A 26281-nucleotide genomic window follows, 5' to 3' on the forward strand; every position below is an offset into this window, starting at 1 on the left:
GTTGCACCATGAGACATAAACAAACATTGAGGAACAGATCTTTTTTTTTTTATTATTACCTTTTTTTTTTACATGATCAGCTCATCAAGGCCTTTTGGTCACAGTGCCTCTTATTTATTGATCGTGCCTTCATTTAACCAGTAAGTCATTGAGAAAACATTCTCTTTTACAATAACGACCTGAGACCTCAACATTTTTGGGGGTCTTTGGAGTCTAGGCTGAATTACAGTCAAATACCTTGTGAATACTGGTTCAGCAGACAAAGGAAAGAGAGGGTGCTCAACAACAATAACAAAAATCAGGAGAAAGGCTTACCAAGAACAGGTGACTGGCGTTTTGACATCAAGCTGGCGTCACTCTGAGGAAGACGTCAGCTTGACGTTGAACGCCAGTCACCTGTTCGCATCCTGTACAATGGATTAAAGTGAGCAATAAGAAATTAATCTCTGACTTTTTTTGTTGAGTGCACCAATTCCTTTTACCTTGAATTAGTTATTTTGGAAGTTTATCTTGGTAGGCCAGTCACACCTTGTGATTACTGCTGATATAAAGAGTTTGATACATATATTTGATTGGTTTATTGTATAATACTCTAACTAACTAACCAACACACACACACACAAACACCATGCAACTGAATAAACTACAGACACACTGACACAACTGAAGAGCACAGCCCTTCTCTTTGCCTTGGTTTAATATCCTCTCTATTATTACAGTACAGACTGGACTGTACTTCTGTTCCCAGATGTGGACAGACTACCATGACTTTCAATGCTTGAGACACAGACACTCTCACACACCTGGAGGCAACACAGAGCATTCATCTTTGTCTTGGTTCAATACTATACAGGTCTTGGTTCAATATAATACAAGTCTTGGTTCAATATAATACAGGTCTTGGTTCAACATTATACAGGTCTTGCCAACCAGTCTATGGAGGTCTCCACGGCCAGGATCTATAGGGCCAAGGTGTCTACTCTGGACACATGGAAAAAAAAGTAGCAGCAGACATTTCTGAACTCCTAACCAACGGGCCTTTACATCCATGAATGTGTATCAATACTTTTTCACTATTTATGAGGCTATATGATGTATTGTTCAGTAGATTTACTATGTAATATTAATGTATTTGTTTTTAATCTCATGATCTATTTTACATGCTATAAGATTGCTGGGGCGGGGGGTCTTTTAAAATATATCTATATATTTATTATACAGGTCTTGGTTTAATATAATACAGAATGTGCTGTATTTCTGTTCCCAGACGTTGACCGAGCAGCTCTCACATTCCACCACTCCTCCTCCCTCCTCGACCAGAGAACGTCTGACTTGGATTAATGCCAGCAAAACTTTTCCTCCTGACTTGCATTCCCTTATAAGCCCTACACTAAACATACAGCACAATACACACACACATTAAAGAGCTCTGATTCACAAATACAGACACACAGCCGCACACTTTCTCACTGACACAAACTTTCCTTCATGTGGACAACACACAACTCTAAGACTCAAACAGACACACACACTTCTCTCTAACCTGTGAGCAGAGTTACATTATAAAAGCTCACCTGTTCCACGGCCACATCCTGTAAGGCCTGATTGTCCCGAGGAGCTCGGATCCAGCTTAGTAACTGGCCCATTTTCACCTCAATCTGTTGTGAATGTGTGTGTGAGTGTATGTGTTTGACTCTGTTCCTATTCTGTGAACTGCAGCATGTTCCCCAGTTGCACACAGGGAAGGGGCGGGAACAGGAAGAAAGGGGGAGTGAAGGGAGCACAGCAGGGGCAGGGTTAAGGGGAAGGGGAAGGAACAGGGAGAAAGGGGGAGGAGGGAAGGGAGCAGGGTTAAAGGGAAGGGCAAGGAACAGGGTTTGAGGGAAAGGGCAGGCCGAAAGGAAAAACTATATTAAGGCCAATACGATTTGAAATAATTGAAAGGTTTGATTCCAAAACGCAATAAACTTACATTTTTCACATTTGTATTAATTAATCTGAAATTAATGGTCATGGGTCCCTTTCTATGTGTTTGTATGTATTATGGCTTTTCTTAAACTTTTAAAACATTTACTTTAGATGTACTTTAGAATGTGTTTCATACCACAATATGCTATTTTCAGAGCCATATGTTGAGAAAGTTGGGACATTGAGGTTTCTGCATTATGATGCATTTACATGACACTTCAAAATTGGCCTCCCGGGTGTCGCAGTGGTCTAGGGCACTGCATCGCAGTGCTAGCTGCGCCACCAGAGTCTCTGGGTTCGCGCCCAGGCTCTGTCGCAGCCGGCTGCAACCGGGAGGTCCGTGGGGCGACGCACAGTTGGCATAGCATCGTCCGGGTTAGGGAGGGTTTGGCCGGTAGGGATATTCTTGTCTCAGTATGTAAAATGTAATAAAATGTATGCACTCTACTGTAAGTCGCTCTGGATAAGAGCGTCTGCTAAATGACTAAAATGTAATGTAATGTAACATTCTATGACAGCCATGTTAGCTCACAGTAACACAGGGTGTGTTTGTAAATTCACTCCGTAGTGCCAGAGTGCACTCTGGGTGTTAGTAAATTCAGAGTGTGATCAGATAGTCCGTTCATAAATTCAAAGCGTTTCATTCCCGGAGCGTTCACTGGACACTCCCGCCAACGAGTATGGTTGATCCGAGCGTTCTGACCTCACAACGGCAGTCAAGCACTTTTTCCTCGCCCCAGCAAAGATGGATGGACTGTTTTCATGTTATCTAGAGTGTTGGTGACTGTAACTGTGCTGCTGGCAACAATTGAATGACGTTTTCTTGCCAACGTTTACTGACAGCGGTCATATTCAACGTCTGAAAATATAAAAAAATATATATATTTTACTGAATGTGTAGAATTAGAACATTAAAAAAACATAGAAGTTGGCCCAACTCTCTAAATATATGGCTCTTGCTATATCCACCGTCCAGATACATGGAAAGTTACATATAGTTTTTGCCTCTGCCGCCAAAAATGAGTAATTTAGCGAATAATTTCCATTATATTTGTCTGTTCACTTTTAAGTTAGGTTTGTCTAAATATTTTTTCCAGACTTAGGAACTATTAATTTAGGTTAACCTTTGGCTTAGTCAGCCAGATGCGGTGATAGACAGCTGTCACGCTGGCCACCTAGCATTATGTTAGCTTTGAGCTCTAGACTGTCGTGGACCTTTTGATTATTATGGATTCCTTCGACAGTTTGGAGCCTGTGATATCTGTTCCTGTTGGCTGAAAGAGGAAACTTTCTAAAGCTCATGAAAAGGAGAGTCAAGATCCAGCGATGGGAAACCCTGCAAACATACGGAGGCTGCTAACAGCGAGCTGTATCACTCCGATAATAAGAATCAATCCATCCTTGACTGGCAAATTAATTGCGACAGACTTCCAATGTCCTTATTATTCCTTAATAAAAAAAAGCTTCCCTTGATTTATACTAACGAAAAAAACGGTAAAATCCCTATAACATTTTTCCAAAAGTTTCTTACATGTCCAAAAAGAAAACACGCATTGTATAGGCTACACTGTTCACCCTCAGGATACAATAAATCGGCTTTGTGATAGGCTATTTGCACAATATAGTTAAAACAAATTGATTATTTTAATATCGATACTTTATTACATGTAACTGTTTAAAAACCCAATTGGGAGACGTTTTCTACGGGGGTTCTGTTTGGGGTGGATATAGGACGTTTTGCCACAAATTAACATGATTATTTGTCTCTGTCACGACTTCCTCTGAAGTCGGTCCCTCTCCTTGTTCGGGCGACGTTCGGCGGTCGACGTCACCGGTCTTCTAGCCACCTTTCATTTTCCTTTTGTTTTGTCTTGTCTTCCCACACACCTGGTTTCAATTCCATCAATTACATGTTGTGTATTTAACCCTCTGTTCCCCCCATGTCCTTGTCCGGTATTGTTTATTGTAAGTGCTTGTGCACATTATGTCTGGTGTTGTCACACCCTGACCGTAGATTGCTTTGTATGTTTCTATTTTTAGTTTGGTTAGGGTTTGATGTGGGTGGTATTCTATGTTGTAGGTCTAGGTTTTCTATTTCTATGTGTTTGGCCTGGTATGGTTCTCAATCAGAGGCAGCTGTCTATCGTTGTCTCTGATTGAGAGCCATACTTAGGTATCTTGTTTCCCCACTTTTGTTTGTGGGTGGCTATTTTCTGGTTAGTGTTTGTTGCACCTGTCAGAACTGTTCGTTGGTCGTTTTGTTGTTTTTGTTCGTGTATTCATTTTTGATTAAAAGTATTATGGATACGTACCACGCTGCACTTTGGTCCTCCTCTCCTTCTCCTGACGACAATCGTTACAGGTGTGCGTCGGGTTTTGTACACATTTATTGATTGTTCGGGTTTTCGGTGGGTTTTTATTATTAAACTGCGCCGTTGGAAACACAGTTTCACAGTACGCATCCCTTACAGAATACCGGACCAAACATATGGAGTCAGCAGGAGCAGGTACCCCGGGTATAGGGGTGGAGGAGCGCGTCCGGGAGCACACAGCAATGCTCCACCATCTTGGCACCACCATGGACCACGTTGTCCAGACAATGTACCGCTGGGAGAGACAGGAAGTTCTCCCAGCGTCTCCACCAGCACCACCAGGTTCTCCAATATGCACCCCTCCTTCTCCTGGTCCCAGTGGGATTTGTCTCTCCCTTCCCCAGGAATACAATGGGAATGCTGCGAACTGCCAGGGGTTCCTCTTGCAGCTGGACCTGGCAACCGCCCACCCGGCTCCTTCAGGCCGTAAGAGGGTGTCCGACCTCATCTCGTGCCTCACCGGGAAAGCCCTGGAGTGGGCCAACACCGTGTGGAGAGAGGGAGATGCGGCGTTGGACCAGTTTGAGGAGTTGAACGCCTATTCCATCTGAGGCAGGGGGCGAGGAGCGCCCAGGAGTTCGCCCTGAAGTTTCGGACCCTAGCTGCCAGCGCAAGATGGAACGACAGGGCCCTGATCGACCATTATCGCTGCAGTCTGCACGAGAACGTCCGTCGGGAGTTGGTCTGCAGAGACACCACTCTCACGTTCGACCAGCTGGTGGACCTGTCCATCCAGCTGGATAACCTGCTGGCTGCCCACGGACGTTCAGATCAGGGTCTGTTGGTTCCATCCCCCCATACCCCCTCTCTGATACCCATGGAGCTGGGAGGGGCGGTGCGCAGGGAGACCGGAAGGGGTTCCAGCTTGTGCACCATCTGTGGCCGCAGAGGTCACACTGCTGGTCGGTGCCGGGTTGGCTCCTCTGGGTATCGAGGCAGCAGGCAGGGTGCTCTGGCGTCACCCCAGGTGAGCCGGCACCATTCTCACCCAGAGCCTTCTGTCGCACATATGTTTGTGTATGTCACTTTTTCTGAGTTTCCCCCGCATTCCCAGCATTAGGCGCTCGACGATTCAGGCGTTCGCCCATAGTTTAGGGATCCCCATTGTTCCCGTGGCTGTGCCTTTCCCCGTTCACGCCTCAGATAGTCGACCATTAGGGTCAGGGTTGATCAGGGAGGCCACCGCTCCTCTGGGCATGGTGATGCAGGGGGGGGGGGGATCACAAGGAGAGAATTAGTCTCTTCCTTATTGACTCTCCTGCGTTTCCCGTGGTGCTAGGCCTACCCTGGTTAGTTTCTTGGCCACAGAGGCCACTCTCACGGGGTCGTCACGAGAGTGCTCGGGGAGGTGTTTAGGGATTTCCGTTGGTGCTACTACGGTGGAGAGTCCAGACCAGGTCTCCACCGTGCGCATTTCCCCTGAATATGCCGATTTGGATTTCGCCTTCTCCAAAAAGAAGGCGACTCAATTACCACCCCATCAACGGGGCAATTGTGCGATAAATCTCCTGGTAGACGCTGCACTTCCCAGGAGTCACGTGTATCCTCTCTCACAGGCGGAGACGGCGGCTATGGAAACATATGTCTCAGAATTCCTGCGTCAGGGATACATTCGGTCATCCACTTCACCCGCCTCCACGAGTTCATTTTTTGTGAAGAAGAAGCAGGGAGGTCTGCGCCCGTGTATTGACTATCGGGGTCTGAACCAGATCACTGTGAGGTATGGTTACCCGCTACCGCTCATAGCCACAGTGATTGAGTCAATGCATGGGGCGCGCTTCTTCACCAAACTAGATCTCAGGAGCGCTTACAACCTGGTGCATATCCGGGAGGGAGACGAGTGGAAGGCGGCTTTCAGTACCAACTCAGGGCACTATGAGTACCTCGTCATGCTGTACGGGTTGATGAATGCGCCATCAGTCTTCCAGGCCTTTGTAGATGAGATTTTCAGGGACCTGCACGGGCAGGGTGTAGTGGTGTATATTGATGACGTTCTGATATACTCCGCTACATGCGCCGAGCATGTGTCCCTGGTGCGCAGGGTGCTTGGTCGCCTGTTGGAGCATGACCTGTACGTCAAGGCTGAGAAGTGCCTGTTCTTCCAGCAGTCCGTCTCCTTTCTAGGGTACCGCATTTCCACCTCAGGGGTGGAGACGGAGAGTGACCGCATTTCAGTGCCTGTGCCTTCTTCTCAAAGAATCTCAGCCCGGCGGAGCGAAACTATGATGTGGGGGACCGGGAGGTGTTGGCTGTCATCAAGGCTTTGGAGGCATGGAGACATTGGCTTGAGGGGGCTAAACACCCTTTCCTCATCTGGACTGACCACCGTAATCTGGAGTACATCCGGGCAGCGAGGAGATTGAACCCTCGCCAGGTAAGGTGGGCCATGTTTTTCACCCGTTTTGTGTTTACCCTTTCCTACAGACCAGGCTCCCAGAACGTGAAAGCAGACGCATTGTCCAGGCTGTATGACACAGAGGGCCCATGGATCCCACTACCATACTCCCCGCCTCCTGCCTGGTGGCGCCGGTAATGTGGGAGCTGGACGCGGACATTGAGAAGGCGTTATGTGCATAGCCCGCTCCCGTCCAGTGTCCCGCTGGGCGTCTGTACGTCCCGTCTGCTGTTCGTGACCGGTTGATCTATTGGGCCCACACGTCACCCTCCTCTGGTCATCCTGGGATTGGTCGGACAGTGCGCTGTTTGAGCGGGAGGTACTGGTGGCCTTCCTTGGCTAAAGACGTGAAGGTTTATGTTTCCTCCTGCTCGGTGTGCGCCCAGTGTAAGGCTCCTAGGCACCTGCCCAGAGGGAAACTACACCCCTTACCCGTTCCACAACGGCCTTGGTCGCACCTGTCGGTGGATTTTCTAACCGATCTCCCCCTTCACAGGGTAAAACCGCGATCCTGGTCGTTGTGGATCGGTTCTCAAAGTGCTGTCGTCTCCTTCCTCTGCCTGGTCTCCCTACGGCCCTACAGACTGTGGAGGCCTTGTTTACGCACGTCTTCCAGGCACTAAGGGTTGCCTGAGGATATAGTGTTTGATCGAGGTCCCCAATTCACATCTAGGGTCTGGAAGGCGTTCATAGAACATCTGGGGGTCTCGATCCGCCTTACTTCAGGCTTTCACCCCGAGAGTGATGGGCAGGTGGAGAGAGTAAACCAGGATGTGGGCAGGTTTCTGCGGTCCTATTGCCAGGACTGGCCGGGGGAGTGGGCGGCATTCGTGCCCTGGGCCGAGATGGCACAGAACTCGCTTTGCCACTCCTCCACTAACCTCTCTCCCTTCCATTGCGTACTGGGGTACCAGCCGGTTCTGGCACCTTGGCATCAGAGTCAGACCGAGGCTCCTGCGATGGATGACTGGTTCAGGCGCGCTGATGAGACATGGGAAGCTGTCCGTGTTCACATTCAACGGGCCGTGCTCCGCCAAAAAGAGAACGCAGCCCGCCACCGCAGTGAGGCCCCGGTGTTCGCACCGGGTCTGGCTCTCGACCCGTAACCTTAAGAAAATGCTCTAAGTATTTGAAAGATGGCAAATAGTATTTGAACCCAGGGCTGCAGTCGGTACAGCCTAGCGCCCTGGGCTATAAAGGGAAGGTCATTTATAGTGGAGTAACACCACCTGACAAGAGGCCACATCTGAGTCGCTTCTCAGGGAAGTGGACACGGACCCACACAATTATGACCACACACACACACACACACACACACACACACACACACACACACCAATAAATCAGACACATACATACATGAACACATCCCAACACACAAATGTTCACCACCCAAAGGACATCCAGCCAACACAACAGTGGGAAGCATTGGAGTCAACATAGGCCAGCATCCCTGTGGAATGCTTTCAACACCTTGAAGAGTCCATGCTCCGATGAATTGAGTCTGTTCTGAGGGCAAAAGTGGGGGTTCAACTCAATTTTAGGAAGGTGTTCCTAATTTTTGGTGTACTCAGTGTATAAATCTACAATATACAGCGCACACTCTTAACCACAGAGGAAAAGCACACACCCTCTTCCACATGAAGTACAACTCACACAATCACTGAGCAATAAGAGATAAGTTGTGCAAACAACATGACAAGCTCCTTATGTGGAGGAGGAGGGAGGGGCAGGAGTTCTCTTTCTATCAATTTTCACTGCCAAGTGTGGCCAAGTTCAACCTCAACCTTTCTTGACTGTGTTACCGTAACCACCAGTTGTTATCGGCTACTGGAATAGGCTAGCATTCCAGTGTTGGAAGACTAGCAATGAAATCGGGGAGAATCAAAAGGAATAATGCACTTGGCCAGTGAGAAATTGCAATATAGCTACTAGTTCTTAGGTGTGCAAAGATCTGTGACAAATTGCTTTGTGAGGACTGGAGGAATGCCTTGTGATACATCCAGGCTGTATCACAACTGGCCGTGATTGGGAGTCCCACAGGGCGGCGCACAATTGGCCCAGCGTCGTCCAGATGTGTCCGGTGTAGGCCGTCATTGTAAATAACAATGTGCTTAACCGACTTGTCTAGTTAAATAAAAGGTTAAATTAACAAATTAAAAAATGTACTCATTTGTCTCGAACAAACAACTTTACTCTGATGTGAGTTGTCGATGTGACACCTACTCACAAAACTCCAATAGTTTGTAGGTCAGCAAAATGATGTTGGTCCATGGTCCAGCAATGATTAGCAATGTTTAAGATAGCTAACTTTTGGACCTTACAAATCTACCATGTGCTTTTGAGTGGACTGTAGATAAAGGGAATGCAAACAAGTTAGTAACACATGTAAATGTTCTCCTTCCTTGCATGCAGGTGTTGCATGTGCAGGCATCAGTATCTTTCCCTCACGCTAAAAACTTTTGAGTATAAGTCAAAGAACAATACCCTGACTCTGTTGTATTGCACAGAAATATACCTAATCCATGACCTCTCTGTGTCCCTTGAGGTAATCCTTGGGCGGGGTGCGATGACAATGCAGTCTTGAGTGAGTCATTGTGACAAATCAGTCTATGGCCAAAGGGTTGAACTGTGTCCTTGGTCCCCCCAGTATTAGAACTACTAGGGGTGGTCCCAGTATTAGAACTACTAGGGGTAGTCCCAGTATTAGAACTACTAGGGGTGGTCCCAGTATTAGAATTACTAGGGGTGGTCCCAGTATTAGAACTACTAGGGGTGGTCCCAGTATTAGAACTACTAGGGGTAGTCCCAGTATTAGAACTACTAGGGGTGGTCCCAGTATTAGACTACTAGGGGTAGTCCCAGTGTTAGAACTACTAGGGGTAGTCCGAGTATTAGAACTACTAGGGGTAGTCCCAGTGTTAGAACTACTAGGGGTAGTCCCAGTATTAGAACTACAACAGGTGGTCCCAGTATTAGAACTACTAGGGGTGGTCCCAGTATTAGACTACTAGGGGTGGTCCCAGTATTATAACTACTAGGGGTAGTCCCAGTATTAGAGCTACTAGGGGTAGTCTCAGTATTAGAACTACTAGGGGTGGCCCCAGTATTAGACTACTAGGGGTGGTCCCAGTATTAGACTACTAGGGGTGGTCCCAGTATTAGAACTACTAGGGGTAGTCCCAGTATTAGAACTACTAGGGGTAGGCCCAGTATTAGAACTACTGGTTCTTATACTGACCATGTGAGACCATGGCCTACAGGCACCCTCACACCACTCCCATTGCACCATATACCTTATGACACTGAGTAAGAAAAAGGGTATGACCACATGACTGAGATTGTGAAAACTTTATTGGTACTTGCAATATGATATTGAACCAACCAAGCAGTGACACATAGCTTCAGTGCATAGCTCAAGCAATAGATATGTAAACACATAGAGGTAGGCCAGGACACCTTAGATGAGAAAGACAGATGGATAAAAAAATGCAATATATGTCAGTGTTGTATCAAACACTGATCAGACATAATCTTATAACTACATGGGAAAAATGGGTTAGACCATCTTAAAGTCAATTTCAGACATGTAAATCCCAGTGACCATTTTAGAACTTAGTGGTTGGTCAATAATGTAACTTCTGTGTTGTGAAGATGTTCCTCCCTACCAGTAGGTGGGAACCTTGAGGCATCTGTTGCTATGGCAGATCCCACTTCTGCCACCAGTTGCATTGAAATGTGGCCTCACTACTCAGTGCTTACTGTACTTTTCCCAACAAGATCTCACAGTTTGACTTCAGTATTCGACATTGGCCAGGAGGATAAATGTAAAATTACATTTTGATTAATTCCGAATGGTTCAGGTTAGGGTTAAGGTTTGGGGTAGGGTTAAAACAGAAACAGCTCGACGGTTAAGTTTAGGAATTAATTCCGAATGGTTCAGGTTAGGGTTAAGGTTTGGGTTAGGGTTAAAACAGAAACAACTAAACGGTTAAGTTTAGGTGTTCATTCTGAATGGTTAAGGTTTGGGATAGGGTTAAAGGGAAACTGCCTCCTAGAACCAACTTCTCTGGTTATAAACGGCCTATGTAGCATTGATATGATTCAGAAACATTCACTCTAGAGTCAAAATTGACTACAAAGTGCAAATAGGATGATTTTTGTCATAAAGTCTCGTCCAAAATGAGATTTGGAAGTAAGTGTGTCTACGGGTATGGATGGGTCGGGTATGAATTACTTACATGCCCACCTTTGCAAATGATCCCAATTATTGCCCAGAGACAACAAGGTGTGGTCCGCGCCCCCAGCTGCCCTGTTTTTTATTTCACCTTTATTTAACCAGGTAGACTAGTTGAGAACAAGTTCTCATTTGCAACTGCGACCTGGCCAAGATAAAGCAAAGCAGTTCGACACATACAACAACACAGAGTTACACATGGAATAAACAAACATACAATCAATAATACAGTAGAACAATCTATATACAGCATGTGCAAATGAGGTAGGATAAGAGAGGTAAGGCAATAAATAGGCCATTGTGGCAAAGTAATTACAATATAGCAATTAAACACTGGAATCATGATATCAGTGATCTTCAGGTCGGAAAGTCGGAGCTCTAGAAAGATGCCGAGTTTCCAACTTGGATTTCCGAGTTGGATGACTGTTCAAAAGATTTTTTACATTCGGAGCTAGTTTTTTCCAAGTTCCCAGTTGTTTTGAACGTCAGCGTCACTGGCCTGAATCTATTCTGTACATACAGTCACTCTATTAGTATTGTAATGAAACAGGCAGGGAGCAGGTCTCGAACCCTCGACCTTACACTACTCCCTCCTTTCAAAGAGCGCGTCCTCGCTCTAGCTTGCGGCTCTACGTCTTACAGGAACGAGCTCACTGGCCAAGCACACGCACTGTCGTGGATGCAAGGTCTGATCACTTCTGACACCATTGTAATGAAACAGGCAGGGAGCAGGCCTCGAAGCCTCGACCTTCTTGCCCGAAGTCCAGCGCGCTATCGACTGTGCCCCAAAAGCATGCTCCAGCGGCAGAGTCAATATCCGCGCTTATAAACCCAGGGTCGTTACAGTATGATTACTTCCACACTAGAGAAAATGTATTTTTCTCGCTATACTGTATGTTTATTTTATTTCATTCACAGGCTACTTACAAACCTGGTGGATTTGTTGTTCAGCCATACCATATCAAATCAAATTTTATTTGTCACATACACATGGTTAGCAGATGTTAATGCGAGTGTAGCGAAATGCTTGTGCTTCTAGTTCCGACCATGCAGTAATATACAACAAGTAATCTAACCTAACAATTTCACAACCATTACCTTATACACACAAGTGTAAAGGAATGAATAAGAATATGTACATAACAATATATTAATGAGTGATGGCCGAATGGCATAGGCAAGATACAGTAGATGGTATAGAGTACAGTATATACATATGAGATGAGTAATGTAGGGTATGTAAACATTATATAAAGTGGCATTGTTTAAAGTGGCTAGTGATACATTTATTACATCAATTTTTCCATTATTAAAGTGGCTAGAGTTGAGTCAGTATGTTAGCAGCAGCCACTCAATGTTAGTGATGGCTGTTTAACAGTCTGATGGCCTTGAGATAGACTGAAAAACAGCTTCTCTCGGTCCCTGCTTTGATGCACCTGTACTGACCTCGCCTTCTGGATGATAGTGGGGTGAACAAGCAGTGGCTCGGGTGGTTGTTGTTCTTGATGATCTTTATGGCCTTCCTGTGACATTGGGTGGTGTAGGTGTCCTGGAGGGCAGGTAGTTTGCACCCGGTGATGCGTTGTGCAGACCTCACTACCCTCTGGGGAGCCTTACGGTTCTGGGCGGAGCAGTTGCCGTACCAAGCGGTGATACAGACCGACAGGATGCTCTCGATTGTGCATCTGTAAAGGTTTGTGAGTGTTTTTGGTGACAAGCCGAATTTCTTCAGCCTCCTGAGGTTGAGAGGCACTGCTGCGCCTTCTTCACCATGCTGTCTATGTGGGTGGACCATTTCAGTTTGTCCGTGATGTGTACGCCGAGGAACTTAAAACTTTCCACCCTCTCCACTACTGTCCCGTCAATGTGGATAGGGGGCTGCTCCCTCTGCTGTTTCCTGAAGTCCACGATCATCTCCTTTGTTTTGTTGACATTGAGTGTGAGGTTATTTTCCTGACACCACACTCCGAGGGCCCTCACCTCCTCCCTGTAGGCCGTCTCGTCGTTGTTGGTAATCAAGCCTACCACTGTAGTGTCGTCTGCAAACTTGATGATTGAGTTGGAGGCGTGCATGGCCACGCAGTCGTGGGTGAACAGGGAGTACAGGAGAGGGCTGAGAACGCACCCCTGCGGGGCCCCAGTGTTGGGGATCAGCGGGATGGAGATGTTGTTACCTACCCTCACCACCTGGGGGCGGCCTGTCAGGAAGTCCAGGACCCAGTTGCACAGGGCGGGGTCAAGACCCAGGGTCTCGAGCTTAATGACGAGTTTGGAGGGTACTATGGTGTTAAATGCTGAGCTGTAATCGATGAACAGCATTCTTACATAGGTATTCCTCTTGTCCAGATGGGTTAGGGCAGTGTGCAGTGTGATTGCGATTGCATCGTCTGTGGACCTATTGGGGCAGTAGGGCAAATTGGAGTGTGTCTAGGGTGTCAGGTAGGGTGGAGGTAATATGGTCCTTGACTAGTCTCTCAAAGCACTTCATGATGACGGAAGTGAGTGCTACGGGGCGGTAGTCATTTAGCTCAGTTACCTTAGCTTTCTTGGGAACAGGAACAATGGTGGCCCTCTTGAAGCATGTGGGAACAGCAGACTGGGATAAGGATTGATTGAATATGTCCATAAACACACCAGCCAGCTGGTCTGCGCATGCTCTGAGGACGCGGCCGGGGATGCCGTCTGGGCCTGCAGCCTTGCGAGGGTTAACACGTTTAAATGTTTTACTCATGTCGGCTGCAGTGAAGGAGAGCCCGCAGGTTTTGGTAGCGGGCCGTGTCAGTGGCACTGTATTGTCTTTAAAGCGAGCAAAGAAGTTGTTTACTCTGTCTGGGAGCAAGACATCCTGGTCCGCGACGGGACTGGTTTTTCTTTTGTAGTCCGTGATTGACTGTAGACCCTGCCACATACCTCTCGAGTCTGAGCCGTTGAATTGCGATTCCACTTTGTCTCTATACTGACGCTTAGCTTGTTTGATTGCCTTGCGGAGGGAATAGCTACACTGTTTGTATTCGGTCATGTTTACGGTCACCTTGCCCTGATTAAAAGCAGTGGTTCGCGCTTTCAGTTTTGCCTGAATGCTGCCATCAATCCATGGTTTCTGGTTGGGGAATGTTTTAATAGACGCTGTGGGTACAACATCACCGATGCACTTGCCAAATAACTCGCTCACCGAATCAGCGTATTCATCAATGTTGTTGTTTGACGTTATGCGGAACATATTCCAATCCACGTGATCGAAGCAATCTTGAAGCGTGGAATCCGATTAGTCGGACCAGCGTTGAACAGACCTGAGCGCGGGTGCTTCCAGTTTTAGTTTCTGTCTATAGGCTGGGAGCAACAAAATGGAGTCGTGGTCAGCTTTTCCAAAAGGCGGGCAGAGGAAGGCCTTATATGCGTCACGGAAGTTAGAATAACAATGATCCAGGGTTTTGCCAGCCCGGATTGCGCAATCGATATGCTAATATAATTTAGGGAGCCTTGTTTTCAGATTAGCCTTGTTAAAATCCCCAGCTACAATAAATGCAGCCTCAGGATATGTGGTTTCCAGTTTACATAGAGTTGAATGAAGTTCTTTCAGGGCCGTCAATGTGTCTGCTTGGGGGGGAATATACACGACTGTGATTATGATCGAAGATAATTCTCTTGGTAGATAATGCGGTCGGCATTTGATTGTGAGGAATTCTAAGTCAGGTGAACAAAAGGACTTGAGTTCCTGTATGTTGTTATGATCACACCACGTCTCGTTAATCATAAATCATACACCCCCGCCCTTCTTCTTACCAGAGAGATGCTTGTTTCTGTCAGGAGCAGAAGGCTGAGGCATTATGTGACCAGGCACCAGTCCTACTTCAGGTTGGTCACATTTGATCTGGTCATAGGTCAAAATACTATCACTTGTCTGTCCTGGAATTCACCTAACAACCATTGATGTAATCAGTGCCGTGTGTATCAACTCTCCCTTGTTTTTCTACAGATGGAGGACAAGAGAGATGGTTTGTCATGGAGTCCCCTGACTAAAAGACAGGTTGATACAGATGTATGAACTGGCAGAGATCTTGCACTCAGCATAAAAATTATAGAACACACATCTGTTACTTTCACTGTCTTTTGTTATTGTTGAATTGAATGGTTGAGGGATTTTGGGTATGGAGGGATTTTTTAATGACTACCTCATCTCTGTACCACACACGTACAATTATCAGTAAGGTCCCTCAGTCGAACAGTGAATTTCAAAGACAGAATCAACCACAAAGACCAAGGAGGTTTTCCAATGCCTTGTGAAGAAGGGCACCTATTGGTAGAAAAAGTACATTTGAGAATGGTGAAGTTACTAATTAGACTTTGGATAGTGCATCAATACACCCAGTCACTACAAAGATACAGGCATCCTTCCTAACTCAGTACATGGAGAGGAAGGAAATTGCTCAGGGATTTCACCATGAGGCCAATGGTGACTTTAAAATAGTTACAGAGTTTAATGGCTGTGATAAGAGAAAACTGAGGATGGATCAACACCATTGGTGTTAATCCACAGTACTAACCTAAATGACAGCGTGAAAAGAAGGAAGCCTGTACAGAATAAAAACATTCCAAAACATGCATCCTGTTTGCAATAAAGCACTAAAGTAAAACTGCAAAAACAAGTGTGGCAATTTTTTTTACTTAATGTCCTGAATACAAAGCGTTATTTTGGGGGCAAATCCAACATAACAAACACATTACTGAGTACCACTCTTCATGTTTTCAAGCATGGTGGTGGCTGCATGTTATGGGTATGTTTATCATTGACAAGGACTGTGGAGTTTTTTTTAGGGTAAAAATAAAAGGAATTAGAGCTAAGCACAGCCAAACACCTGGTTCAGTCTGCTGGACAGACACTGGGAGACAAATTCACCTTTCAGCAGGACACTAACCTAAAACACAAGGCCAAATATACACTGGAGTTGCTTACCAAAAACAACATTGAATCTTCCTGAGTAGCCTAGTTACAGCTTCGACTGAAATCGGCTTGAAAATCTATGGCAAGACTTGAAAATGGCTGTCTAGTGATGACCAAAAACCAACTTGCAGAGGTTGAAGATTTTTTTAAAGAATAATGTGCAAATATTGTACAATCCAGGTGTGCAAAGCTCTTAAGAGACTTATCCAGAAAGACTCACAGCTGTAATCACTGCCAATGGTGATTCTAGCATGTATTGACTCGGGTGTGTGAATACTTACAGTATGTGCATTAGATATTTCTGTATTTAAAAAATATAAATATATATTCACAAAAAAGTATTTCTTTGTCATTATGGGGTATTGTGTGTAGCTGTAACAACAAAATGTGGAACAACTCAAGGGGTATGAATACTTTCTGAAGGCACTGTAGTCTGGTCACATATTTTGAGCAATTAAAAAATATATATATATATATATTCAAGGAAAGAAGCGCCTTGCTTGCTGGATATAAAATAAGCTACAGCGTTCACACAGGGAAGTTTGAATGGCGAGAGCTTCTCTGGTGTATTGTGATCACATTGGCTGGTGGTTAAAATGCAGGGGAATCCTCTGTTCTTCCTGCGCCCATTATTTATGTTTACAATGAAACGTATTGCGTCATAATGCCCAAATCACTGCTAAAGGTGATTCTAACATGAATTGACTCAGGGGTGTGAATACTTATGTACATTAGATACTACTGTATTTCAACAACAAAAAAACATAAACTTTTTCATTCAGGGGTATTGTGTGTAAATGGGTGAGATTTTTTTTATATTTAATCTATTTTGAATTCAAACTATAACACAACAAAATGTAGAATACGTAAAGGGGTATGAACGCTTACTGAAGGCATTGTATATAAGTTCAGCAATTGCACTCTTCTCATATTACTCTGTAGGCTACTGACAAATTCAAAGCTTCCTCCTGGAGGAAGCTTGTTCAGTAGCTACAGAGTGGTATGAGAAAAGTGACATCTTCCTGCAACTCACATCTGCCTGTAATTATTGAACTCTGCCTAATGGACCCATGGGTTGAGGCAAACATTGTCATATCCAGGATGGAGTATCATGCCCTCCAACCCTCCAGCCACCACCTGACTGCACCTGTCCACAACCTGTAATACATTACATAGATGAAAGGGACTTCATCACCCACTGGAGACTTGAATACAGAACCTCACCCAGAGAGCTGTGCATGTTAGTGTGTGGTTAGACAGCCAAATCCTTAGAATAGAATAGAATGCCATGTTAGTTCTGGGACAGCGGAAGTTGTACCATATATTTGTATGCTCTTTGTTCTATCTGTGGTTGTACTCTACACACAACTTATTTTCATTTGCTAGAGTAGGCATACTGTCTTAATAAGCAAATCAATATGATAGCCTATTTACTGCAGAATTGTTTTTGTCTTTGTAACACAAACACCCACGGGATTTCCTGCGGGAAATATCTATCAGCGGACATAAGGAGACGAGACTAGCCAGTTATAGAATATTGTGTTGACAGCTGAGCTCACTGAAGACTGGGCATTCAACTCACAGTTGATGATATCGGTTTCACGGTAACGTGTATTTACATGACCTGATAAAAACTTAAAGCTGCAAGCAACTTTTGTAGCAAGGTGTTGTAGAACGAGTGTTTCATGAAATACATTCCAGATACTGGTACTTCTTCCTATCTTGGCATAACTGTGATTCGCCAGAGAAATATCAGCTAGCTAGATAGGCTAGCCTGCTGTAGCTAGCTATCCCCAAGCTATGCTAACTAGCTAGCTGCTGTCAGGTTGGCTAAACATAAGGTCAGCGCAGGCTTTAGCAGTGGTGTAAAGTACTTAATTAAAAATACCAAAAAGTACTACTTAAGTAGTTTTTTGGGGTATCTGTACTTTACTATATATATTTTTGGCAATATTTACTTTTACTTCACTACATTCCTAAAGATAATCATTTACTTTTTACTCCATACATTTTCCCTGACACCCAAAAGTTCTCGTTACATTTTGAATGCTGAGCAGGACAGGAAAAGGGTCAAATTCACACAATTATCAAGAGAACATCCCTGGTCATCTCTACTGCCTCTGATCTTGTGGACTCACTAAACACAAATGCTTTGTTTGAGCGTTGGAGTGTACCCCTGGCTATCAGTAAATAAAAAAAAAACAAGAAAATTATGCCTCTGGTTAACTTAATATCAGCAATTTGAATTGATTTGTACTTTTACTTTTGATACTTAAGTATAATTTAGCAATTACACTTACCTTTGATACTTAAGTATAATTAAAACCAAATACTTTTTGACTTTTACTAAAGTAGACTTTCACTTGAGTCATTTTGCGTATGACAATTGCGTACTTTTTCCACTACTGGGGTTTAGCCTACACATAGAACTGAATTAGCAGATCATCTTGAGATGGCGAGTCAGTCAAGAGAAGTCCTCAACTTCAAAACTTCTCTCCATAGCAAAGCTAGCTTAGCTTACCTCGCTGTCACTAATTTACTCACTACTGCCCTTGTTTGTTTGTTGTGATTGAATGGCGAAGACATACCCAAGAAACACCCACATTAAACCACACCCCTAAGACAACTCTTGTTTGGGCTTCAGTAATGGCCACCGCATTTCTTAACGAGCCCCGGAAAAACCCATGCAGAATCGGTGAGAGCAGTTCACCTTTTAAAAAAGTATAACTAAAAGTTCCTGGCACTGGGAGTGAACCAATGATTTATATATACTAGATGACTGACAGGGGGAGCTGTTTTGAAACCACCGCGCCTCCATCTTGGCACTCCCCCACCGTTGTAAAAAAAATATTTTGGAAGCTATAGAAATGCATTTATTAATGTCAACATTAGTTTTTGCCACCTTTATTCTATTACAGACACCTCCATTCATATTTTTTAAATTATATTATGTGAGCTTTTTGAAAGTTCTAATGTTGCTGTTCCCACTACACTAAAATATACTTAAACATTTCATTTAAATACTGTAGAATTCCATTAATTCCTATGTAGGACTTCTCTTTCAATATGGCTGTCCGGTGGCTTTAAAGCCTCTCATTGGCCAATGGATAGCATCATCATTCCAGGGTTTATATACATATTTGGATTGAAAACCTCAAAGTCAGAGCTTGCTGCTTACACCCAGCCGCCATCCCCATCCCCAACATCCTAGCAAGCCACAAGGATACTTGATGGTAATAGCGCTCACTGTTGCCCCTAGTGCCGGGTTTTTAAGGCATCTCCCAACATCCTGGGGACCTGGACGAACTTCGACCTGGCTGACTTTTTCACAGGTGAAAAAGCACATGTGTACACACACACATAGCCTACATATATACATTGAGTGTACAAAACATTAGGAACACCTTCCTAATATTGAGTTGCACCTCCCTTTGCCATCAGAACAGCCTAAATTCGTCAGGGCATGGTCTCTACAAGATGTCGAACACTTTCCACAGGGATGCTGGCCCATGCTCAGCCAATCGTTCCCACATTTGTGTCAAGATGGCTGGATGTCCTTTGGATGGTGGATTCTTGATTCTTGATACACACAGGAAACTGTTGAGCCTGAAAAACGTTGCAGTTCTTGAGCCTCAAACTGGTGCGCCTGGCACCTACTACCATACCCCGTTCAAAGGCACTTAAATATTTTGTCTTGCACATTCCCCCTCTGAACGGCACACATTCACAATCCATGTCTCAAGGCTTAAAAAATATTCTTTAACTTGCCTCCTCCTCTTCATCTACACTGATTGAAGTGGATTTAACAAGTAACATCAATATGGGATCATAGCTTTCACCTAGAGTAACCTGGTCAGTCTATGTCATGGAAAAAACATCTCCCATTGTTTTGTACACTCTGTGTATAGACAGGCACTGAGGCACACAAACACACATTCCAGACTTGTCTTGTCCACGCATCATCAAGCACACTCATGCTTCTAAAAACACCTTCAGAGATGTGTTGTGTCAGCTCACCAAGCCTGTAAAACCAGCTGTTGCATCTTGGGAAGATACACTGGAACTAAGACACACTTTTGTTGTGAACTACCTCCGGATCGATTTGAATCGCTTGATAAGATGTGCATGTAACATAAACATTCCATTTAAATTAAGTCAGTAACTTCTAACTTTGACAAAAGTTGCAACCAAACAAACAAAGTCCCAGAGAGCCTTGTGAAACCAGATCACTGATATGGATAAAGAAATGGATCCAGTCAAGTGTGTGGTGACATTAGCAGCCCGCATGCCCACATGTTATCCCACTCATTCATGTGACTAAGTACATGCCTCTTTACCCCACCAGAGGGCAACAAAGTCTACAGAGTTAAAGTAGAATAGAATAGGATAGAATAGTATAGCATAACTTTATTTTTCCCCAGAAGGGAACGTCAGCTGTGGCACAGACAAAAGTCTAGCTGTTGACTCGGAGCAAACACAGGTCCTCAGTTCTAAGTCAGTTATTCATCACATTAGTGTAGTTGAGTGCACCACCTCTGCACTACCAGAGGTAACTGTCAAGTGTATCCGCACCAAGATGTCAACATTGTTTAGAAGGGTCTTACCTGAGCCTTAGAGGCTGCAGCAGCTCGAGTATTATAAGACCGGCCATCCACCTGCTTCTCTCCAAGTGTGGTACTAGGACCAGTTCTCTGCTGCAAAAGACACACGTACACACACACACAGAATCACAAGCACGCACACGCATACACACACAGCCACACAAATATACAATGTTAATGTTAAACAAATCACATGTAGTCAAGACAATTGAGTGTGCGTGTGCTCCAATACCTAACTGCACCCTTTGAAGGCCTTACTGCACCCTTTGAAGGCCCATTCTGTATACTTATGGCCCTTCCTTGGACACTGTGCTAACGAACCTCCAAACGAGCTTCAATGCCATACAACACTCATTCCCTGGCCTCCAACTGCTCTTAAACGCTAGTAAAACCAAATGCATGCTTTTCAACTGTTCGCTGCCCGCACCCACTCGCCCGCCTATCATCACCACCCTGGACGGTTCCGGCCTAGAATTTTTGGACAACTATAAATACCTAGGTGTCTGGTTATACTGTAAACTCTCCTTCCAGACTCATATTAAACATCTACAATCCAAAATCAAATCTAAAATCGGCTTTCTATTTCGCAACAAAGCCTCCTTCACTCACGTCGCCAAACTTATCCTAGTAAAACTGACTATCCTACCGATCCTCGACTTTGGCGATGTCATCTACAAATTAGCTTCCAATACTCTACTCAGCAAACTGGATGAAGTCTATCACAGTGCCATCCGTTTTGTTATCAAATCACCTTATACCACCCACCACTGCGACCTGTTTGCTCTAGTCGGCTGGCCCTCGCTACATATTCGTCGCCAGACCCACTGGCTCCAGGTCATCTATAAGTCTATGCTAGGTAAAGCTCCGCCTTATCTCAGTTCACTGGTCACGATAACAACACCTACCCGTAGCACACGTTCCAGCAGGTATATCTCACTGATGATCATCCCCAAAGCCAACACCTCATTTGGCTGCCTTTCCTTCCAGTTCTCTGCTGCCAGTGATTTGAACGAATTGCAAAAATCGCTGAAGTTGGAGACTTTTATTTCCCTCACCAACTTTAAACATCAGCTATCTGAGCAGCTAACCGATCACTGCAGCTGTACATAGTCCATCTGTAAATAGCTTACCCAATCTACCTACCTCATCCCCATATTGTTTTTATTTACTTTTCTGCTCTTTTGCACACCAGTATCTCTACTTGTACATCATCATCTGCTCATTTATCACTCCAGTGTTAATCTGATAAATTGTAATTATTCGCTCCTAAGGCCTATTTATTGCCTACCTCCTCATGCCTTTTGCACACACTGCATATAGACTTTCTTTTTCTTTTTTTCTACTGTGTCATTAGCTTGTTTATTGTGTTATTGGCTTGTTTATTGTTTATTCCATGTGTAACTCTGTGTTGTTGTCTGTGTCACACTGCTTTGCTTTATCTTGGCCAGGTCGCAGTTGTAAATGAGAACTTGTTCTCAACTAGCCTACCTGGTTAAATAATGGTGAAATAAAAAAATAAAAATAGGTCCACAGACAACCACCTGGGTCTTGTAAAGAAGTGGTCATCTGCACCCATTGTCTGAAAGGTCACTAATGTTGGTTTGGATATTACAGTAAAGTCCCTAACTTGCCGTAAAGCCTATAATGTTCTGAAGGCAATGAAGTTATGCTCCATTTTATTATATTGGAAGAGTGCCATTAACCTGTAATAGCGGGTTATAACAACCAGCTTATGATACTGTAAAAAGTTCCATCAAAATTCAGATGGTAGCATGGAACTATCTAGTAGAAAAAGAAACGAACACCTATTTAGGCGAGGTGCTGGTTAGCGGAGTAGAAAACTTAAAAATAAAGGAGAGCCGCACACTCAGATGCAGCTCAGATGCAAAGATTTAATTACCAACGTTTCGACAGCCAAGCTGTCTTCATCAGGGTATAATCACAAACACTGCGGGATGACTCGTTTATATAGTGTCAAAAGACACAAAGGTGCCAAGAGTGGCCTAAGATCATTGGTTAATTCTCAAATATTAAAATGGCATACAAAGAGCAGTATACAAAAAAACAAATGGATAGCATACGATCATAGATTCCTTTTAGACTACACAAGCTTACAAACAATTACAAATGGCAAAGTCACAATAATCACAAGAATGGCTTCAGATCAAAGTCTACGTTGAGGCCGAAGGGAGCAAGGGTCTTTAAATTAAAGATCCAGGCAGCATGGAACTGCCATATTGGTTTTACAAATGATCCCTTATGTGCCATGGTACTTTAAAAACAACTTTATGAGATATGTAAGTGAAGAGGTAACAAATGATTCAGTCTCTATTTGGACTTGCACACTCAGGAGACGTTCAGAGAGTGGACATAACGACCATATTTGGATATCTAACAGTTGTATTCAAACAAGAGTTAAAGGTGATAGGCTGACCAACCCCAATGCCTCTCTAAATCTGCATCTGTAAAAGTACAGACAATTGTGCCAGGAGCTGAATGTGTATTTTATCATGTCTAATGTTTAAACAGTCACACGCCCTACAAAATAATGCTCTGACCTGCCAAGAAATGCTGGCCCAACCCTTTTTTTATGGTCCAGAACATAAGTCATTCATTTCATATCAATAGGCTTCTTGTTGATTCTATAACTTATTGTAAACTAATAGGTCAACACAACACAGGGTGTATCAACTTTACCATGACAAAAGTTGGAATGGCTGTTTGTATAACTATTTAAGGCGAAGTCTCTACTACAATAATGCTTCCTAGAATGGATTTACTCAGACACATCGCTACCAGAGGGATGTTATGTTAATACAGAAGTTGGAGAAATCGGTGGCTTATAACCATATACTCACAAGGCTGGTCCAATAGGCAGCATACGCCATGATGGAAACTGTGAGAAGCGGTGAAGATGAGAAGAATCGTCTATTGCCTACGGATACCTCTGTCTAAATATGTGTCGCCTCTAGTCTAGCCTGTCTCCCGTGTACCTTTAAAGCATAATTATTTCCCATGCGTATAATTATTTCCCATGCGTTCCAGAGGGCCACTCCCTGTGTGTTCAAACAAAGTTACAGTAAACCCGACTGACCATTATCGTAACCTAAACGAAGTGTCTATACAGCGCGGCTGTGGTGATGTCAAGAGACTGCTAGGTTTGCATTTCACGGCATATAGCTAATTCTCTTTTTAGTTACGTTTGCCAGACGAGTCTATCTTTTCCGCATAACTCACTGACAATAGACGGCTGAACTGCATTTATAGCCTATCGTCCAAAACCACAATTCCTGTTTGGGGTTGATGAGGGTGATTGCGCAATTGGTGCGTAATGCAAATGCCTCAGATAAAACGATTACTGTTGCAATATAGTAGCCTATATTATTTTCCATAAGGATATCAGCTTATCCTTTCTCAAAGTTAGTTATTAGAGATATGTACCTGGCTACGATCTATAAGAGGAACCCAATTGAGGCAAAACTCGCGCGTAGCCTACTCATTGGACATTCCTGCATCCAAACGTTGGACCGTTGTTTGGTCGATTGCACAGTTGTGGCCCGCTCTTGACCGAGGTTAATTCGTTTAAACATTTTAATGAAAAAGCAGCCTACCCCGCAACAACTATTTAGAAGGAAAACTCACCTCCGGTGACTTATTATGATGGCCATGGGCATGGCTTCTCTTTTTGTGTGGCATCGCTGCAACGCAAATACCTTTTTTATTTCCAAAACTTAACCGTGGCTCAACAGATATTCTTCTAGGAACCGCTGGCTGGCTGGGGAACCGAGTGAATCAAATTGGCCCCTCTGGCGCGAAAGTGTGCCCCTCGCGCTATGAACTCAAAATATTTTTGCTCAAATGAAATCAACGTGTGTGTGTGTGACCGTGTGAATCAGGAGGTTGAAGTACTTAAGAACTGGGGGCTTTTGTCTTTAGTTTCTTATCGTATCAGTAGCACCCTTCCTTCCTATAGTTCCCCAGTCACTTTAATAGACCAACAACCTCCCGAAAATCATACACAGTAGCCAAGAATAAAGAGCCTGAGGTAACATACCCATTAAATCTCCTATTTCGTATGACATCACATCCCAATGATTTACTTAGTGAAGTAAATAAGTAAATATAGGGAAGGATCAAAGGCAAATCCGCAAACATATATACATGTATATGGACACATCTGGTCTACCAAACACAACCGATAGATAGGGCTTGTTCCAGATTGGCCATAAAATACTTCAGCACGTTATATGCCTACATTTTCCCTCTTTATGCACTCACATGTTATTCTTGACAGCTTCATATTGTTGGCCTAATGTAGCCTCACCAGCTGCATGAGGGGGTATACTACAAAGCAGAATCAATGGGATCAATGAGTTAGCCAGCTAACTTGCCGAAATATTCTGAAATAACGTTAGATTTTTTTAGAAAGATAAGATTGAAATGGGCATGGTCTAATTGACTCAACAACCAAAAACACATCTAAATCCAGATCTCTTAATGATCCAGAACATCTGTAGTTATTTCTGGTTGTTTATCAAAGTTAGCTGACTAACTCATTGATCCTGTTTGTAGTAGGCTATACCCCTCCCGTGAGCATACATGAATGTTGTCGCATATCTAGATTGCGGATTTCCTTTCCTTAGGCTACTAGATGTAAATATGAGTTCTGTGGTTTGTAAACATAATTTTGTCCTGGCTTTTACTTGGAGAAGAGAGAGAAGCCACACCCCATTATTCCACAGAATGTCTGAGTCACACATGATTGTTTTCGTTACACTCCCAGTGAGGGTTCTATCGTTTATGCCCCCTGGTGGTATTCAATGGTACTGGTTGCCACAGGGAAATTCCATAATGGATATTCCCACACATTTAATCTATATTGACCTGACTCAAATAATACAAGGACCAGCCAAAGTAACAGACATCCCAGACTTTGATTGATCTGGTGTTCTTTAACAGGCCTCATCGAATAACTAATTCCATTAACTTATTAACTGGCATATCTGACCACAATGTTACATTGATGGTTAGAAAGCTCACTAGAAATAGTTTTAAGAACCATATCAATGTGCAACAGTACGCAAAAAAATAAAAATAAAAATGAAGCAGAGTAACTACAACGCAGCTATAAGTCAAATTGACTGGTCTGATCTGTTACGCATTGAAGACCCAGAGTCTTGAAACAGAACATTTCTGTCAGCTATTGACAACGTGAATACATCTTTTACCAGGACATTTCAACATGAGCCAAGACGTAAAACCTCTTTACCATGGCTCAACGAGGACATCTGTAAGCAAAAGAAAGAACAGGAGCTTTCCTTGAAACAAAAACACTGAAATATGGTCAGCATGACAACTTACCTATATTTATATCACTGAAAAATAATTTGGTATGGAATATACAAAAAGCAAAAGCAGAGTTCGTCCTCAGAGTTATTAATGAAGCAAAAGGAAATGGCAAAGTGATTTGGGAAAATCTCAACAAACTAACAGGGAGAGGAGCTGAATAGTCCAAAAAGCATCCTGATTTAAAGGTTAATGGGATTCTAATTCAAGACTCCAATTTAATATCCACCACCTTTAACACTTTTTTTGTTGACTGTCAGGGAACTGGGTCAAAGATTTTCAAGCACGACCCCAGTTCTCACCCCCCATGGATAATAATAAACCAATATTCAAAATTCCTGAAATCTCAGTGGACAGTATTATCAGCTTCTTCAGGAGCTTTAGAACAAAATATGTATTTAGGTCAAGACACTGTATTCC

General features: G+C 43.9%; 1 protein-coding gene across 18 annotated transcripts in view; it reads right to left on the bottom strand.

The window, feature by feature from the left end:
• LOC129841796 (calpastatin-like) overlaps nucleotides 1-24367 on the bottom strand; it is a 77358-nt gene extending 52991 nt beyond the window's left edge. For 3 of the 18 annotated variants that reach the window (XM_055910061.1, XM_055910133.1, XM_055910083.1), the window contains exons 1-2: nucleotides 24158-24365; nucleotides 20519-20608 (exon numbers count right to left, since the gene is read on the bottom strand). In XM_055910061.1, the coding sequence (XP_055766036.1) occupies nucleotides 20519-20608; nucleotides 24158-24211 (144 nt within the window). In that variant the 5' untranslated portion in view covers nucleotides 24212-24365. Of the gene's footprint in view, nucleotides 1-1574; nucleotides 1726-20518; nucleotides 20609-23373; nucleotides 23742-24157 lie in introns of those variants that run through there. The other 15 variants (XM_055910160.1, XM_055910167.1, XM_055910143.1 and 12 more) reach the window with 10 other exon arrangements.
• Nucleotides 24368-26281: the final 1914 nt, after the last annotated feature.

Source organism: Salvelinus fontinalis, chromosome 3 (genome assembly GCF_029448725.1).
Source record: "Salvelinus fontinalis isolate EN_2023a chromosome 3, ASM2944872v1, whole genome shotgun sequence".
Classification (NCBI taxonomy): domain Eukaryota; kingdom Metazoa; phylum Chordata; class Actinopteri; order Salmoniformes; family Salmonidae; genus Salvelinus; species Salvelinus fontinalis.